At 40.8% G+C, this 15,808-nt stretch overlaps 1 protein-coding gene across 2 annotated transcripts in view; it reads left to right on the plus strand.

The window, feature by feature from the left end:
- The first annotated feature begins 879 nt into the window (after positions 1-879).
- Positions 880-15,808, plus strand: part of IFT172 (intraflagellar transport 172) — a 33,593-nt gene continuing 18,664 nt past the window's right edge. Inside the window, exons 1-15 of one of the 2 annotated variants that reach the window (XM_031466767.2) lie at positions 880-1,057; positions 3,552-3,695; positions 3,908-4,020; positions 4,469-4,508; positions 4,814-4,879; positions 5,088-5,167; positions 5,386-5,473; positions 8,347-8,561; positions 9,434-9,557; positions 9,969-10,064; positions 10,951-11,112; positions 11,473-11,526; positions 11,769-11,872; positions 12,048-12,133; positions 14,914-15,026. In XM_031466767.2, coding sequence (XP_031322627.1) covers positions 1,019-1,057; positions 3,552-3,695; positions 3,908-4,020; positions 4,469-4,508; positions 4,814-4,879; positions 5,088-5,167; positions 5,386-5,473; positions 8,347-8,561; positions 9,434-9,557; positions 9,969-10,064; positions 10,951-11,112; positions 11,473-11,526; positions 11,769-11,872; positions 12,048-12,133; positions 14,914-15,026 — 1,524 coding nt within the window. In that variant the 5' untranslated portion in view covers positions 880-1,018. The remainder of the gene's footprint in view (positions 1,058-3,551; positions 3,696-3,907; positions 4,021-4,468; positions 4,509-4,813; positions 4,880-5,087; positions 5,168-5,385; positions 5,474-8,346; positions 8,562-9,433; positions 9,558-9,968; positions 10,065-10,950; positions 11,113-11,472; positions 11,527-11,768; positions 11,873-12,047; positions 12,134-14,913; positions 15,027-15,808) is intronic. The other variant, XM_010991252.3, reaches the window with a different exon arrangement.

Below are 15,808 nucleotides of genomic sequence, written 5' to 3' on the forward strand. Positions count from 1 at the left end.
CAATCCAAATGAAGATCAAGAAGTCAGTATCTTTTCTACTTAACCAAGCTCCAGCCTCCATTATCACAAGACTTAACGTATCAGGTGAGCCAAGCTCTGGTTTGCCCTCTGCCCTGACCATAAAAGCATCCTGATCTAAGCAGCAGTCTTTAACCCACCGTTACCCAATTCAGAAGTAAGGTAACTTACTTCTCTCTGGCCACTGGTTCCAAAGCACTCATCTCTCAGACTCTGGACACATCATCATTTCTGGGGATGGGAGTGTCACAGGATATATAGTAACATGGCAGGGAGATAGGGAGCTAGAAATTCAGAAGGAATATAGATGCTGTTTAAATACCAGCTCTAGGTTGAGTTGCGGTTTTGTCCTTTACGCATTTGTGTTAGTTTAGGCAAGAGACTCCTCTAATCCTGAGTCTCCTGTTATGTAAAATAGGACTAAGAATGCTATCTCTTTCAAAAGGTAGTTTTGAGATTTAAATGAGATAATACATGTACAACACTTTGTACTGTACCTGGCAGACACATACTCAGTATTCCCTGTTAGCTATCATTATCAGCCTTGTGATCCCATTGCAAGTTATATAACCTATGTCGGTTCAATTCCATCAACTGGAAAAGGCCTATAATAGCAACTGCCCTGCTTTCTTCCAGGGTTGTGAGGATTAAAAGTATGCACTCCACCACGCTTACGTACATCAAAGAGCGAGAGACTTCGATTACGTAGGACCGGAGTTGCGGGAGGCTTGTGGGCGTGGCTTGAGTTTGGGTTTGCATGCCGCGACGGGATTGGTAGAGGAGAGGATTCATCATGCCCTCTCAGGGTCCCGCCCTAGATCTCACGGCGCCTGCGCACGTTCTGTTTGCTTCGCCGCGAAGCTACGTGGTGACCTTGCGACGCTTGTTGAGCTCCGGTAGCATTGGCGTCAGCGGCTGTCGCTGCAGCTGCGTGGCGGGTTGTCCAGGTAACCACGGGTGTTGTTGCTGTCTGGTGGCATCTGAAAGACAGGTGTTCGTCATGCAGTTGAAGCACCTGAGGACCCTGCTGAGCCCTCAGGTGAGGAGTCGCGCGCCTCTTCCCTCCCCCGTTCGCCTTAATGTTCCAAGAAAAGTGGGGGACTGAAGTTTTAAAACGTTGAGCGCCTACTGTGTGCAGAAGACTGAAGGTTGTAGCGATGATTTGGACTCCTCTCTGTCGGTAGAATGTTGAGTGGGCGAGATGAGCCGCTAACCACCGCAGCTTTCATTATGCTCCCTTTAACTAATCAGTACCAGGTCGGGTCTTGGGGCTCTAATTAGTGATTGCCCTTCCCTTCAAGAGGCTCGTACTAGAGAGGGAGGCGCATTTGTAAACAACGAGCACAAGTCTACACCGACTTAAATAAGCGCTTTTGGGTGCAAGCCCTACAGAGGTAGTGCAGACGACCACACTTCTCGTTCTGATGGTGAAGATCTCAAATTCTGAAGAGGCATGGGCGCTAGGATAGGAACCCTGGAACATGATGACGAATGGCTGGGTTTTGGAGTTAGGAGAGCAGAATTCAAGCCCTAGCGCCACGACTGCTTTAAGTAAATGACCTGATACCGCTGACTTTAGCCCTTATCGCATAGTCTTTCTGAGCACGCATCCAAACTTCTACATTTGAACAATGGGAGTAATAATAATCGCAGCCATAGACTAAGCGGGGAAGAGTTAAAGGAGGTAGTATACACAAGAGAACATTGTAAACTGAAAAGCAGCATGAAAGCTGATAGACGAGAGAAGGACATTCAAAATGCAAAGGACAAAATAATACAAAGCTAGTAAGAGTATCAGCCATAACTGAATGTTTAAGGTGTACCAAGGCAGTATAATAAAGAAATTAGAATTGTGGATTATGGAGTCAGACATGCATGGGTTTAAATCTTGGTTCTGCCATTTACGAACTGTGTATGTAAGTTTGAGCAAATTACTTAACCTTTCCGTGCCTCAGTTTCCCCATCTGTAAAAGATGCATAATAATAGCATCTACCTCAGTTATGAGATAAAATTAGATAATTCATATGAAGTACTTAGCAAGGAGAAAGGAGAATTGATTGATTATGGGAATCAGAAAGGCTTCACAGAGAATATGGCATTAGGAGGATAGAAGGAAATTAGAACAAAAAAGAGATGTGCTCATTGCTCAGTAAGCCATCCCTTGAATCTGTGATTTTAAAATTCCTTTATTACTAATGGAATAATTGGAAATGAAATCCTCCTTCAATCTCTCAAAATAAGATGATGTCATGATGTAAGAAAGGGCTGAATGTCCAGGATTGGGCAAAACGATGAAGGAAGATGATCAGCAACAATTGGTGAGAAGCCCCCAACCATTCTACCCTAATTTAATCAAGAGTTGGAGAGGTCTAAAGGCGGTGGTGTGGCTATTTTCTGACTCTGGTTTGAGGATATTGGTAAAAAAAAAAAAGCCTTTTTACCTCTGACTTTGGAGATAGGTAGGTTAGGAGTGAAAAGTAACAATGTTTTATGTCAGAGCTCTAGAGCCCAAATAACTAATCAAACAACTGGAGCAGAAACTAAATTCTTTATTTCAAGGTGGGAAATCCTTAGTACACCACAATAGACAACCAGGGCTGGTGGTGGGAGGGACAGATATGACAAGAATAATTCACTGAGAGTTGATCACCTCTCACTTGGGCTTCTATGAAGTGGATTGTTAAGGAAAAAAACAAAAACAAAGTGATATTGTTTATCTTAAGTCTCAACTCTGGTTATTTTACTCCCCATTCCAGAACTTTCACTGTCTCTTCCTTTCCTACTAAATAAGCCTAAACTTGTTAGCCTAGCTTCTAAGACCGTTCCTGAACTGGCCTCAGTCTCTTTCTTGCCTTACCTTGTCTATTCTGCTAGTTATAAAACAGTTTCAACTAAATTAAATTACTGTTTATTGACCAGGACTTGCCATTGTTTGTGCCATTCTTTCTACCACAGATAATTTCTCCACTCGACTGTATCCATTCTTAAAAGCTTAATGTTGATCATTTAAACAGAAAATTATCTAAGGCTTTTCTAAACTACTACAGTGCTTTGTATGTGCCTCTCTTATGGGACTTTTCCCATTTTTGTGCCATCTTATTAGATCCGTGGGCAGGGACCATGTTTTGCTCTTTGTCTCTCATCCCTTGGCCAAATGCCTTGCTCTATAAGGTACTGAAAAAACATTAACTGAATGAATGGCTAAGGACCAAAACTTAGACCAATTGCATTTATTTCAATAGCAGACCTGGGATATGAGGGGATGAGGAGGCCATTGCAGGGACACATTGTTACAGTTGATTTATCATGTCACCTCTTAGTGCATTTGCATTATGGGTTTCTAGAAGCACTTTGCTCTCACAGTCTAGGGCTTTATGGCCTCGGAGAAGAGGATGGATCATGGGCATCTCTTTGTTATAAGGTCTTTGATAGGAAAATTGACAAAAGTCACACTAGAAGTAATGGAATTCGAAATGATTTTGGAATTCTAGGCCAGCACCTGGGTTTATTTTTGCCCTCTTTGTCTCTGCAGGATGGAGCTGCAAAGGTCACCTGCATGGCATGGTCCCAGAACAATGCCAAATTTGCTGTCTGCACAGTGGACCGAGTGGTGTTGCTGTATGATGAACATGGGGAGCGGAGAGATAAGTTCTCCACCAAACCAGCTGACATGAAGGTGAAGAGAATACTCATGTGTATTTTAACCTGTTGATGGGGCCTTGTAAACCTGGAAAACTAACCAGCTTCCTAGCCACAGGCACGGGAAATGGCCTGCCCTTTTCTCAGTATAAATCCCTCAAGCCCACTATAGTCATACATACACCTTGTAAGTATACTCATTGCTTATTTTTCTTTCCTTTCCTAATTTTCTTTCTTTCTGACTCTTAGTATGGCAGGAAGAGCTATATGGTGAAAGGCATGGCTTTTTCTCCTGATTCCACTAAGATTGCCATAGGACAGACTGACAACATCATCTATGTCTACAAAATTGGAGAAGACTGGTGAGGATAGAGACTGGGAGATGGGGTGGCCTAGAGAAGAAAGAGAAGGCTGGAAGCAATGCCTCACTGGGGAGGAGGAACAGAGAGGATGAGGAGCCCCAGGTAGGGGCGTGGAAGGCAGAGGCCTTCTGGAGTCTGTTGTCATTGCTTCCCTACCTTTGCCTGCACCGCATGTTCTGTAATCCCATCCCTGGAGGAATCAGTCTTAGATCTACAAGGAAACCCTGTGAGATCCTCTGGAGCCCGGAGTGATGTTGTGTCTTTGTTATTCTTCCAAATATCAGGCTCCTTCTAATGCCTCCTTGAAGGGCTTCTGTGGAGTGGTAGGAAACACTAACGGGCTAGGGACAGTATCTACAATTCCTTCCCCGCACTCCAGCATCTTTTGTGGCATCATTTGTGACTTATGGAAATGGTTTTTAACATGCTTCCTCCTTTTGTTTGGCAGGGGTGACAAGAAAGTCATCTGTAACAAGTTCATCCAGACGGTAAATCTCAAACCAGTCCATGGGAGATTAGGAAGAACAAGCATGTATCGATATATCTGCTTATAAATACAACCAGGAGTTGCATTTGTTAACATCTGGCTCTGACTTTACCTGCTTTGTGAATGGTGCTGCCTGGCTGCTAATCCCTCTGTGCTTTCCTCTTTAGAGCCCTGTCGTGTCCCGTCCTGTCCTTCCCTACAGGCAGTTGGGGTGGTAACATGTGGCAGACTGTTTAGGTTCACGTTGTTATCAGTGTGCTAACATGCAAAGACAGATTTATCCTTTTCATTCTCTCTTTCTTACAGAGTGCTGTTACCTGTTTGCAGTGGCCAGCAGAATATATCATTGTCTTTGGACTGGCTGAAGGGAAGGTAAAGGAGGGAGGAGAAACAGAGGATTGGTTATGGATGGGGATAATTGTTCTAAAAAGAGCAATGTGGTAAATCTCTCTTAGGGTCAAGTTGCGTTCTGGGGGAGACTACATAGGGACCAGTCTTTGTTTTTTCTTTGTCTTTCCTTAGGACCTGGGTGAAATTGAAAGTAGCCTAACCCGACTTGTGTCCATTCTCCCATTTTCAGGTTCGTTTAGCAAACACCAAAACTAATAAATCATCTACCATCTATGGGACAGATTCTTATGTGGTGTCACTGACAACGAAGTGAGTAAGGAAGAGTGGTATCCCAAGAGCTTGGAAATGGTAGGAAAAGCTATGAGGGAGTGTGGGCTGGGAGACCATAGTATGATAGATGGGGAGGACTGGTAGCAGGAACCACAGGTAGGGTAGCGTTTGACAGAGAAAGGGGACTTTCTTGGTGAAACAGAACCCTCTAATCTCTTCCTGTTTTTCTCTCCTTTCCTCCTTTTCCCCTTTTTTAGTTGCTCTGGGAAAGGAATTCTCTCTGGTCATGCAGATGGCACCATTGTTAGGTATTTCTTTGATGATGAAGGCTCTGGAGAGTCACAGGTATGAACAGAGTATGCTCTGGGATAGAGGGTAAGGAAATCCCAACAGCTCTCCTAGAGGAGGCTGGACATCTAAGGACTTTAGATTATAGTGCTGGGGGAGGAGGCTAGAGGAGTGAGATCTCAGGGAGAGAGACGGATGGGGCACAGAGAGGATCAGAGCCTAATATTTATGGGAAAGCATGAATCAAGTGGAAGGGACCTTGAGGCACTGGGAAACAAAGACTGAGAATAATGAAAAGTGAAAATTTTTTTCATTTATATAAAATATATATTTTATATATATTCATAGAAAAAAGAATGGTTTATTCTTGAGAGAGAAAAGATGGGGGATTAAAGATTTTATTTTATTTTATTTTATTTTTAACATTTTTTATTGAGTAATAGTCATTATACAATGTTGTGTCAAATTCCAGTATAGAGCACAATTTTTCAGTTATACATAAACATACATATATTCATTGTCACTTTTTTTTTTCGCTGTGAGCTACCACAAGATCTTGTATTTCCCTGTGCTATACAGTATAATCTTGTTTATCTATTCTACATTTTGAAATCCCAGTCTGTCCCTTCCCACCCCCCGCCCCCTTGGCAACCACAAGTTTGTATTCTATGTCTATGAGTCTGTTTCTGTTTTGTATTTATGTTGTTTTTTCTTTTTAGATTCCACATATGAGTGATCTCATATGGTGTTTTTCTTTCTCTTTCTGGCTTACTTCACTTAGAATGACATTCTCCAGGAACATCCATGTTGTTGCAAATGGCGTTATGCTGTTGGTTTTTATGGCTGAGTAGTATTCCATTGTATAAATATACCACATCTTCTTTATCCAGTCATCTGTCAATGAACGTTTAGGCTGTTTCCATGTCTTGGCTATTGTAAATAGTGCTGCTGTGAGCACTGGGGTGCAGGTGTCATTTTGAAGTAGGGTTCCTCCTGGATATATGCCCAAGAGCGGGATTCCTGGGTCATATGGTAAGTCTATTCCTAGTCTTTTGAGGAATCTCCATACTCTTTTCCACAGTGGCTGTACCAAACTGCATTCCCAACAGCAGTGTAGGAGGGTTCCCTTTTCTCCACAGCCTCTCCAGCATTTGTCATTTGTGGACTTTTGAATGATGGCCATTCTGACTGGTGTGAGGTGATACCTCATTGTAGTTTTGATTTGCATTTCTCTGATAATTAGTGATATTGAACATTTTTTCATGTGCGTATTGATCATTTGTATTTCTTCCTTGGAGAATTGCTTATTTAGGACTTTTGCCCATTTTTGGATTGGGTTTGTTTTTTTCTTATTAAGTCTTTTGAGCTGCTTATATATTCTGGAGATCAAGCCTTTGTTGGTTTCACTTGCAAAAATTTTCTCCCATTCTGTAAGTTGTTGTTTTGTTTTATTTATGGTTTCCTTTGCTGTGCAGAAGCTTGTAAGTTTAATTAGGCCCCATTTGTTTATTCCTGCTTTTATTTCTATTGCTTGGGTAGACTGTCCTAGGAGAACATTTTTGAGATGTATGTCAGGTAATGTTTTGCCTATATTTTCTAATAGGAGGTTTATTGTATCTTGTCTTATGTTTAAGTCTTTGATCCATTTTGAGTTTATTTTTGTTTATGATGTAAGGGAGTGTTCTAGCTTCATTGATTTACGTGCTGCTGTCCAGTTTTCCCAACAGCATTTGCTGAAGAGACTGTTTTTATTCCATTGTATATTCTTGCCTCCTTTGTCGAAGATTAGTTGACCAAAAGTTTGTGGGTTGATTTCTGGGCTCTCTATTCTGTTCCATTGGTCCATATGTCTGTTTTTGTGCCAATACCATGCTGTCTTGATTACTGTAGCTCTGTAGTATTGTCTAAAGTCTGGGAGAGTTATTCCTCCAGCCTCTTTCTTTTTCTTCAGTAATGTTTTGGCAATTCTAGTCTTTTGTGATTCTGTATAAATTTTATTATGATTTGTTCTAGTTCTGTGAAATATGTCCTGGGTAATTTGATAGGGATTGCATTAAACCTGTAGATTGCCTTGGGCAGTGTGACCATTTTAACTATATTGATTCTTCCAATTTAGGAGCATGGAATATCTTTCCATTTTTTAAAGTCTTCTTTAATTTCCTTCATCAGTGGCTTATAGTTTTCTGCATATAATTCTTTCACCTCCTTGGTTAGGTTTACTCCTAGGTATTTTATTACTTTGGGTGCTGTTTTAAAGGGGATTGTTTCTTTACTTTCTTTTTCTGTTGATTCATCATTAGTGTAAAGAAATGCAACTGATTTTTGAACGTTAATCTTGTAACCTGCTACCTTGCTGAATTCTTCAATCAGCTCTTAAAGATTTTAGTCTAATTCCCTATTGTTAAAATTATTTACATTAAGAATTACTTGTGTATCTTCATCATCATTGTCCTATATTTTTTTTTGCTATGTGTCAGCCACTGTTCTAAATGCTTTACTTTTAAGAAATACTAAATAAAATATAGTTCCACTAAAAAAAAAGAGTTACTTTTGTAATAATTAAATGCATCCCTCCTAAAATAAAGGAACCATATGCTCCCTGTGGGCCTATACAGTGTTGGTTAATGTGTAGGACAGCTTCCTTTGGGGGAGCATATTAAAGGTCTTCAAACACAAGAAGTTTCCTCTTGAACCCGGGATCAATAACTGTGTGTATATGTTATACATATGTGTGTGTGAGAGTAAAACAGAAAGACAATTTGTGAAGTCTTCAGATTAGGATGTGTTAGGGTGGGAAAATGTTGGGAGAAAGATTTCTGCAGAGTAGGATAGTCAGAGTGCGTGTGTCAGATGCTAGGAATGAGAAATTTCTGAGGTGGAGTCCTCAGAGTCAGAGTCAGAGTGATTGAAACCCTCTAATTTTGTCTTAGGGGAAGTTGGTTAACCATCCGTGTCCACCCTATGCCTTGGCTTGGGCAGCTAACAGCATTGTGGCTGCAGGCTGTGATCGGAGGATTGTGGCATATGGGAAGGAAGGCCATGTACTACAAACTTTTGATTATAGCCGTGACCCTCAGGAGAGGGAGTTCACCACAGCTGCAGCAAGTCCTGGGGGCCAGTCTGTTGTGCTGGGAAGTTATGACAGGTGGGTTCCCTTTTCAGTTGCGTATTTTCCCTGTACACTCTTTGCTTTAGCCCAGTTATTCTCACCCAGAGTGGGAGACTGAATCAGAATCAAGTGATTCTCAAGTTTTAGTTCATGTACTTTCCTCTTCCTGTTCCCACCCTCCGTTGGCATGTAGGCAATTCCAGAATGCACTGTGCTCTTGTTGTGTCTCTGTGCCTCTCCCCAGGATTCCACAGCAGAATTCATCTCCACTTTCTTTGTGTTCCCCTTGCCCCTTTTCAGACTACTGACTTAGTCTTTATCACATTATATTATACTCTGGTATTTGTATCTATCTGGCTTAATCAAAGAATCCCTGAGAAAAGGGTCTATTCATTTTTTTTTAATCTCTAGGGCCTAAGTTAGTATTTAGTACATAATATTGTGCAAATGTTTGATGGATGAATGAATAAATGATGGAACAGTGGATAAACAGCTAGTGTCAGGGTCTCATCACTTCCTTGGAGCACTTTTTAACCCGAGCTTTCTCAGTCCTGTCTTTCTGTCCCCTTCAGTTTCATGTGTCTCTTCCTTTCTTCTCTGACTCCTGCCATTTCTCTTTTCTTTTTCCACATTTCTCTACTGCTAACAGCTCATTTTTCTAACCAGCCACAATCTCCTTTTGTTTTCTCCACTCCTATCACTCTTCTTCCCTTTTATTTTTGACTTGATTTTCCCAACTTACTTCCTTTGAACATTTTGTTCTCTCATCCTAGACTCCCTAACTTGTCTGTTCTCTTTTATTTCATCTATTCTCTGATGTAGCAAGACTAATGTCCCTCAGTTACCAGCCTGTTTTTCCTCTTCTACCCAGCCTCCATCTCTTCTAAAAGCCACATACTTATTTTCAGACTTCGGGTGCTAAACTGGAGCCCTCGGAGAAGCATCTGGGAAGAGGCAAAGCCCAAGGAGATTGCCAACTTATATACCGTCACTGCCTTGGCCTGGAAGCGGGATGGCTCACGACTCTGTGCGGTGTGTTACTTGTAACCCCTTTCTGCTATGGTGACATTCTTCAAATTAGGAAAATTCCTGCCTTATCCTAAAGCATTCTCTCCTGACGCTAGAGAATCTCCTCTTCCCTTTCGACCACAACCTAAAACTCTAACATTACAGGCAGGAAAGAGAAATTCATACCTTGTTGGAGGCCAAAAGAGTTTTATAGGCAGGGCTGATTTCTCCCTTACATCTCGTCACTGTGTGATGCCCTTGAGTCCTGCTATTGCCACCTCTTTCCCTGCTGGTACTTCCAAAAACAACCATCCCTCATACTGCCAGCTCTTCTATAGATTCTAGAACCTAGGTTTTGAGAGTGTCTCTAAATACCCTCCGCATGCCTCCATACTGTGTGTTACTTTCCCTGTATGCTGTCCCTTTCCCTTCCAGGGCACACTCTGTGGTGGAGTGGAACAGTTTGACTGCTGTCTCCGAAGGAGTATTTACAAGAATAAGTTTGAGTTGACATATGTGGGACCTAGCCAGGTAAGCAGCTGATAGCCTGCCACACCGAGATCTTGCCATCTTGCAATACTTCCTGCCATCTGGCCACAGCCACAGTGTCAAATTTAACCTCTGGCAGAGCTATTCTGAGGAACAGAACGTGTCAGGGCAACTCTGGCAACTTTCCTGCTATAGTTCTTCTAGCTTATTGTAGGAAAAGGTTTAAACACCAGGCTTAAGGGCTACAGAGATTGCCATTTACATCTTCCTGGTTTAAAACTTCATTGCCTATATGTCAACTGGGAAAGTTGATAAATAGGATTATAGTTCTGAATTCTTCTGTTCTAGGGCCTCTGAACTCACTGTGTATGATGTTACAAGCTAATTTCTTAGTTCCCAAGCCGACTTTTTTCTCTACTTCCATCCTCCTTTCCTTCATTTATTATTCGTTGATTCCATCTTTCTTTCATTTTTCTCCAGCAATATTTATGCATTCTTTATATGTCAGCACTGTTAGGCATCGAGAATTCAAAGATAATTATCTGTAATATGTTGTCCCTGAATAGAGAAGATCATTCCAGCAAAGGAGCCAGACATAATCAAAAAATAATATAGCACATTGTGGTAAAGTTATCATAAAGGTTTGTACAAAGAGCTGTGGGAACATAGGGAGAGTGATTGATTTTACCTGGTGGAATTTTCAGAATCAGATGTATTATAAACATCGAAAGAGATAAAATATGAAAGCATTTCATGTATAGTAAAGCATTATGTAAATATGAGGTGTCCTTCTTACCAACAATAACCTAGGCAAGGAAACAAGATGTTACTCTGTTTAGCACTGTGGAGGCGGGCGAAGGGCACAGTGTGCTTACCGCTGTTTGGGATTGGGAGAAGCCTAGGGAGCTCAGACTCATCTCCTACCAAGGTGATTGTGAAGAACCTCTCATCGGGGACCAGGGTGGTACTCAGGTCACACTATGGCTATGAGGTGGAAGAGGTGAAAATCCTGGGAAAGGAACGTTACCTGGTGGCCCACACGTCAGACACACTGCTGCTGGGGGACCTGAACACTAATCGCCTTAGTGAGGTAGGAACCAGAGGTGGGGAGGTGGGGAATGAGGCATCCTGAGGTGCTCCTCAGGCGAGCCATGGTCCCTTGGGGGAGGGAGGCTCTCCACAGGAAACTCTTGTACTGGTGTTGAGGACCTGGTTTCAGGGAATGAGACCTGGGAGGGTTAGAATCCTGGAATGTGAATCACCATTATTGGACTGTTTTTATACCATCTCCCAGAAACAAAGGGACGTGGGCAAAATCTGACAGCATCTCTTCTGTGCAAAGTCAAAGCCTCCCAAAATTCGATCTTTCTGCCTCCCACCCTGTCGTTCTTGCAGCATTGTCTTGGATAATTATCCACATTATTCTTTATGTCTTCTACCCCCTTCACAGGTAGCTTGGCAGGGCTCCGGTGGCAATGAGAAGTATTTCTTTGAAAATGAAAATGTGAGTAGAGCTTGTTTCACCATCACTGTCTTGATAAACCTCCTTCTAGCTTCTGTGTTAGAAGGATGGCAGGTGGCAAAGGGTTGAGGAAAGAGCAGATAAAGGCGGAGGATAAAACAGGCAGGGGAACAGAATAAAGAGAAAAGTGGGAGTCTCTTTAAACTGATAGTATACGTCCCTCTACTGTTTTTCTGTTTCTTCATGCAGTCTTTCCACCATATAACAGCTCCGTTCATCCCCAGGTATGCATGATCTTTAATGCTGGAGAGCTAACCCTGGTGGAATATGGCAGTAATGATACCCTAGGTTCTGTACGTACTGAATTCATGAACCCCCATCTCATCAGGTAACTACACAAGGTTCTCTAAATTTTTGAAACCCAAAAGAATTCCTTTTTGACTTCTACCTCCTATATCCTCGAATTAATCCAAAAACTTCTTCCTTTGAGTTATTTCAGAGCTCTTGATAAATATCCCAACCACCTAAGCCCATTTTGTCTCACCTGACCCTTCATGTTTCAGTGTCCGTATTAATGAGAGGCGTCAGCGAGGAATGGAGGATAATAAGAAACTGGCTTATCTTGTTGATATTAAGACTATTGCTATAGGTGAGTAAGACTCTCATAATTTTAATAATATAATAGATGTTTGTAAATCACTTCCATATCACAGGATTGTATGCAGTGGAAAATCCAGGAATCCACCAGGCAGTGGATAAATGTGTGACCTCATTTTTAACAGTGGATATGTGAAATGTTTAAATCCGTGTGTCCATGTCCAAATCTAGAAGTCTAGATATAGATGCGTTGGTACATGAAGGCCTGCATGTATAATTATTCATGTTCTCTAGGCATATATCTTAGGGGTGGAAGATTGTGAGTTGTAGAGGAGAACCATTAGCAAATGTAAGAATTTTTCTGTTTAGACTTCATAAAATCAGAGACTCTTAGAACTGATAGGGCCCTTATTTCTGTATAGTTTGTTGTTAGTAAGTAGTGATGACCAACTTTATTTGCATTTCACAAATGTTCACATTTATAAATCTTATTTTATATATTAATAGTTTTTTTTTATCATGAAATGTTTCGAGCACGGGGAAAAAATACAGAGAATAGCATGGTATTCTCTGAAAAGGTTGGAGAATAACATATCCAGATAGTGTAGTTGTTAAGAACAGGGCTCTGGAGTCAAACCTCCCCATTTCTCTACTTCCTACTCATGTGATCTTAGGTAAATTACTTAACCTTCCTGTATCTCAATTTCCTCACCCACAAGATGAGGGTAAAAATAGTCCCTACTTCATATGAAAAACACTTAGACTAGTGCCTGGTACGTAATAAGTGCTTAATAAATGTTAGTTATTAATAATAATAATATCATTACTGCTACTTGTGTACCCATACCCGGTTCTGTCAGATCCTTACATTTCATTATACTTACCTGAGATCTTTTCTGTCTTCTCTTATTGATGGACATTTAAGTTGTTGGTTTTTTTACTGTTACAGCATTTCAGTTCTCTAAGGTTTACAACTAGCATGGAATTGCTGAATCATAAGGGAGGTACATCTTCAATTTCACTAAATATTTCCAAATTGCTCTCTGAAGAGGTTATACCAATTTACATTCCCACCAGCAGTTACAGTTCCACATCCTCTCCAATACTTGAAATTGCCTGACTTCATCATTTGGCTCAGTCTGATATATGTGAAATAATATTTTATTGTATTAATTTTTTTGTTGTTCATTTGTCTATTAGCCATTTGGATTTCTTCTTCTGTGAATTGCCAGTTCACATCCCTTACTTCTATTTGAAATTAGGTTGTCTTTTCCTTATTTACTTGAAGGAGTTTTGTGTGTGTATGTATATAGGCTTTGATGGTTATTTGCATTGCAAGTATTTTGTCTCAGCCTGTGGCTTGTCTTTTCTCTCCTTTTCACTGTCTTTTAGTGTTCAGACATTTTTAATTTTAATGTAGTCCATTTTATCACTTCTTAATAAATAGTTTGTGGTTTTTGAGGTCTTACTTAAGAAATCCTTCCCGACTCCCTCTTATATTTTAGCATTTAAAAATTTTGCTTTCTACCTGGGATTTATTTTTGTGCATAACGTGGGTAGGACTCTAATTTTATTTTTTTCCATATGTTTAACCATTCATTGAAAGCCCACTCTTCACCCACTAATTTGTAATGTCATCTCTCATAAATCAAGTTTCCGTATACATATGGATCTGTTCTTAAGATATTTTTATATTTCATGAATTTTATATTTCACATGAGGTTGCTGAGCTCAGAAATGTAAGTATCTGTAACGGAAATAATAATACAGTCCAGTGGCCTAAGTTCTAACAGCAGTAATGACCTGTGAGACTTTGGACAATTCACCTCGCTCTGTAGGTCTCATCTTCAGTGTGTGTAAAATGACAGAGTTCTTCTCTTAACCTTTTGAAGTCACTGACCCCTTTGAGTATCCAATTAAAATCATAGATCCTTTCCCAGAAAAAAATATATATACACATATAATTTTGTGTATAATTTCAGGGTATTCACAGAAATAGAGTCCTCACAGCTCTTGCATTCTATGAGTGTACTTATAATTGTGGCATTAAAGCATGGATTCATCATTTTGTTTTTTAATTAAAGGAAGATTCATTTTTAAGTAAGTTGGTCTTCCCAGTTGTGGACATCAGCTGGCATTTGATCTTTAACTTAAGTGTATTTAACAAAGGCAGGCACACTGCTTGTTGATAATGGATATCAGTAAGAGTTTTGAATTGGCTGTGTTCAGGAGACTCCCTGAAAGCATCCTAGCCAACCCTGAGTGGTGTATTCTAAACAAATTGTATCTTATATGTCTACAAAATTCAGACCAAACTAATACTCATTCTCTGCACTGACCAGCCTAACTTTAGTCGGGTTCCTCGTATTTTGTCTGTGTGCCTTCACAACTGTTTGCCCCTCAGCGCTCTTACATTATCGGCGCTTAAATGGGCAGGGAACTCCTCAGAGCCCGTATGATAATCAAGGTCATTTTATTCATCAGTTTTCTCTTGTTGTGATTGGGGCTCATCGTGATTAATAGGAGCCAGCTGCTCTGTACTTCTGACCTGCTCTGAGACAATTCCAAGAGTCCCAGGGGAACTCACATTTCTTGATGGGTCTGGATGCTTTGCATTAATTACAGAGTTAAACAAAACCTCTATAATTTTAGAAGAAACTTGATATCTTAAGCATCTTAGCAAAATTATGTTGTGCTGACCGTTTGAATTCCTGTGTAATACGCTCTAGACTTATGCAACATTCTCAAAGCCAGACGTTCAGAGGCTGCCTTGTACCTTGTGTGTGATTATGTGGAATCTCCCTCCTTAACCCTGTTTCCTTTATTCTTTAGTGGATCTGATTGGTGGCTACAACATTGGTACCATCAGCCATGAGAGCCGTGTGGATTGGCTGGAACTTAATGAGACTGGACACAAACTGCTCTTCAGAGACCGGAAACTTCGTGTGAGGATGATTGCTAAGGCCTCACTTAGCCATTGACTAGTGCATGAGGGATTTGGTATTAGGTGCTACCAGGGATTGTGGGATGCAGAATGGGTCATAGTTTCTTGGGTTTATGCCATTAGCATAGCAAAAGGCACAGAAGAATCAACATTCTTCATATCTGGTATCACAGCTTATCCCATTTTACCCTTAAGGGGATTGTATTTTGATGGCAACCAAACTCAAGAGAGGAATTTGGGAGTTGATGTCTCTCTTACTATTCGCAAATCTGTGCCTTCTTGAAACATCCTTACCTTACATTCCTCGCTCTCATGCCTAGCTGACCTTTATCCACACCTACCACTCCAGTGCCCTTCAGCTACGCTTATCTGGCAGCACTGAAGCTGACTTGAGGACAGTCTCCCCCAGCCCCTTGTTGATTCTGATCTCAATATGAAATCACCAAAGAGTTCAACCTTAGGGGCAAAAGGAACTCTGGTGATTTTTCATTGTGATGTGAAAGCCACATCCCAAATTTCCAGACCATTTAATTTGTCTGGTGGCCTTACTTCTTTAATCCAGGCTGGTAACTCTAGCCCAGAGTTTTTATAAAAATGAAAGTCTGACCTTTACCTAACTTAAATTCCTAGGTTGTAGCTCTTTGCTCTTTTCGTTATCTCTTATTTGACCAGAATCAGAATATATCAATGCAGCATACACTTCAAGGGTTTATGCTTGCAGGTCAGTAAGCTTTGAAATTCAGCGTGTACCTGACTGGTAGGTTAGCTCACCATATTTTACCA

The sequence above is a fragment of the Camelus dromedarius genome, chromosome 15, assembly GCF_036321535.1.
Source record: "Camelus dromedarius isolate mCamDro1 chromosome 15, mCamDro1.pat, whole genome shotgun sequence".
Classification (NCBI taxonomy): domain Eukaryota; kingdom Metazoa; phylum Chordata; class Mammalia; order Artiodactyla; family Camelidae; genus Camelus; species Camelus dromedarius.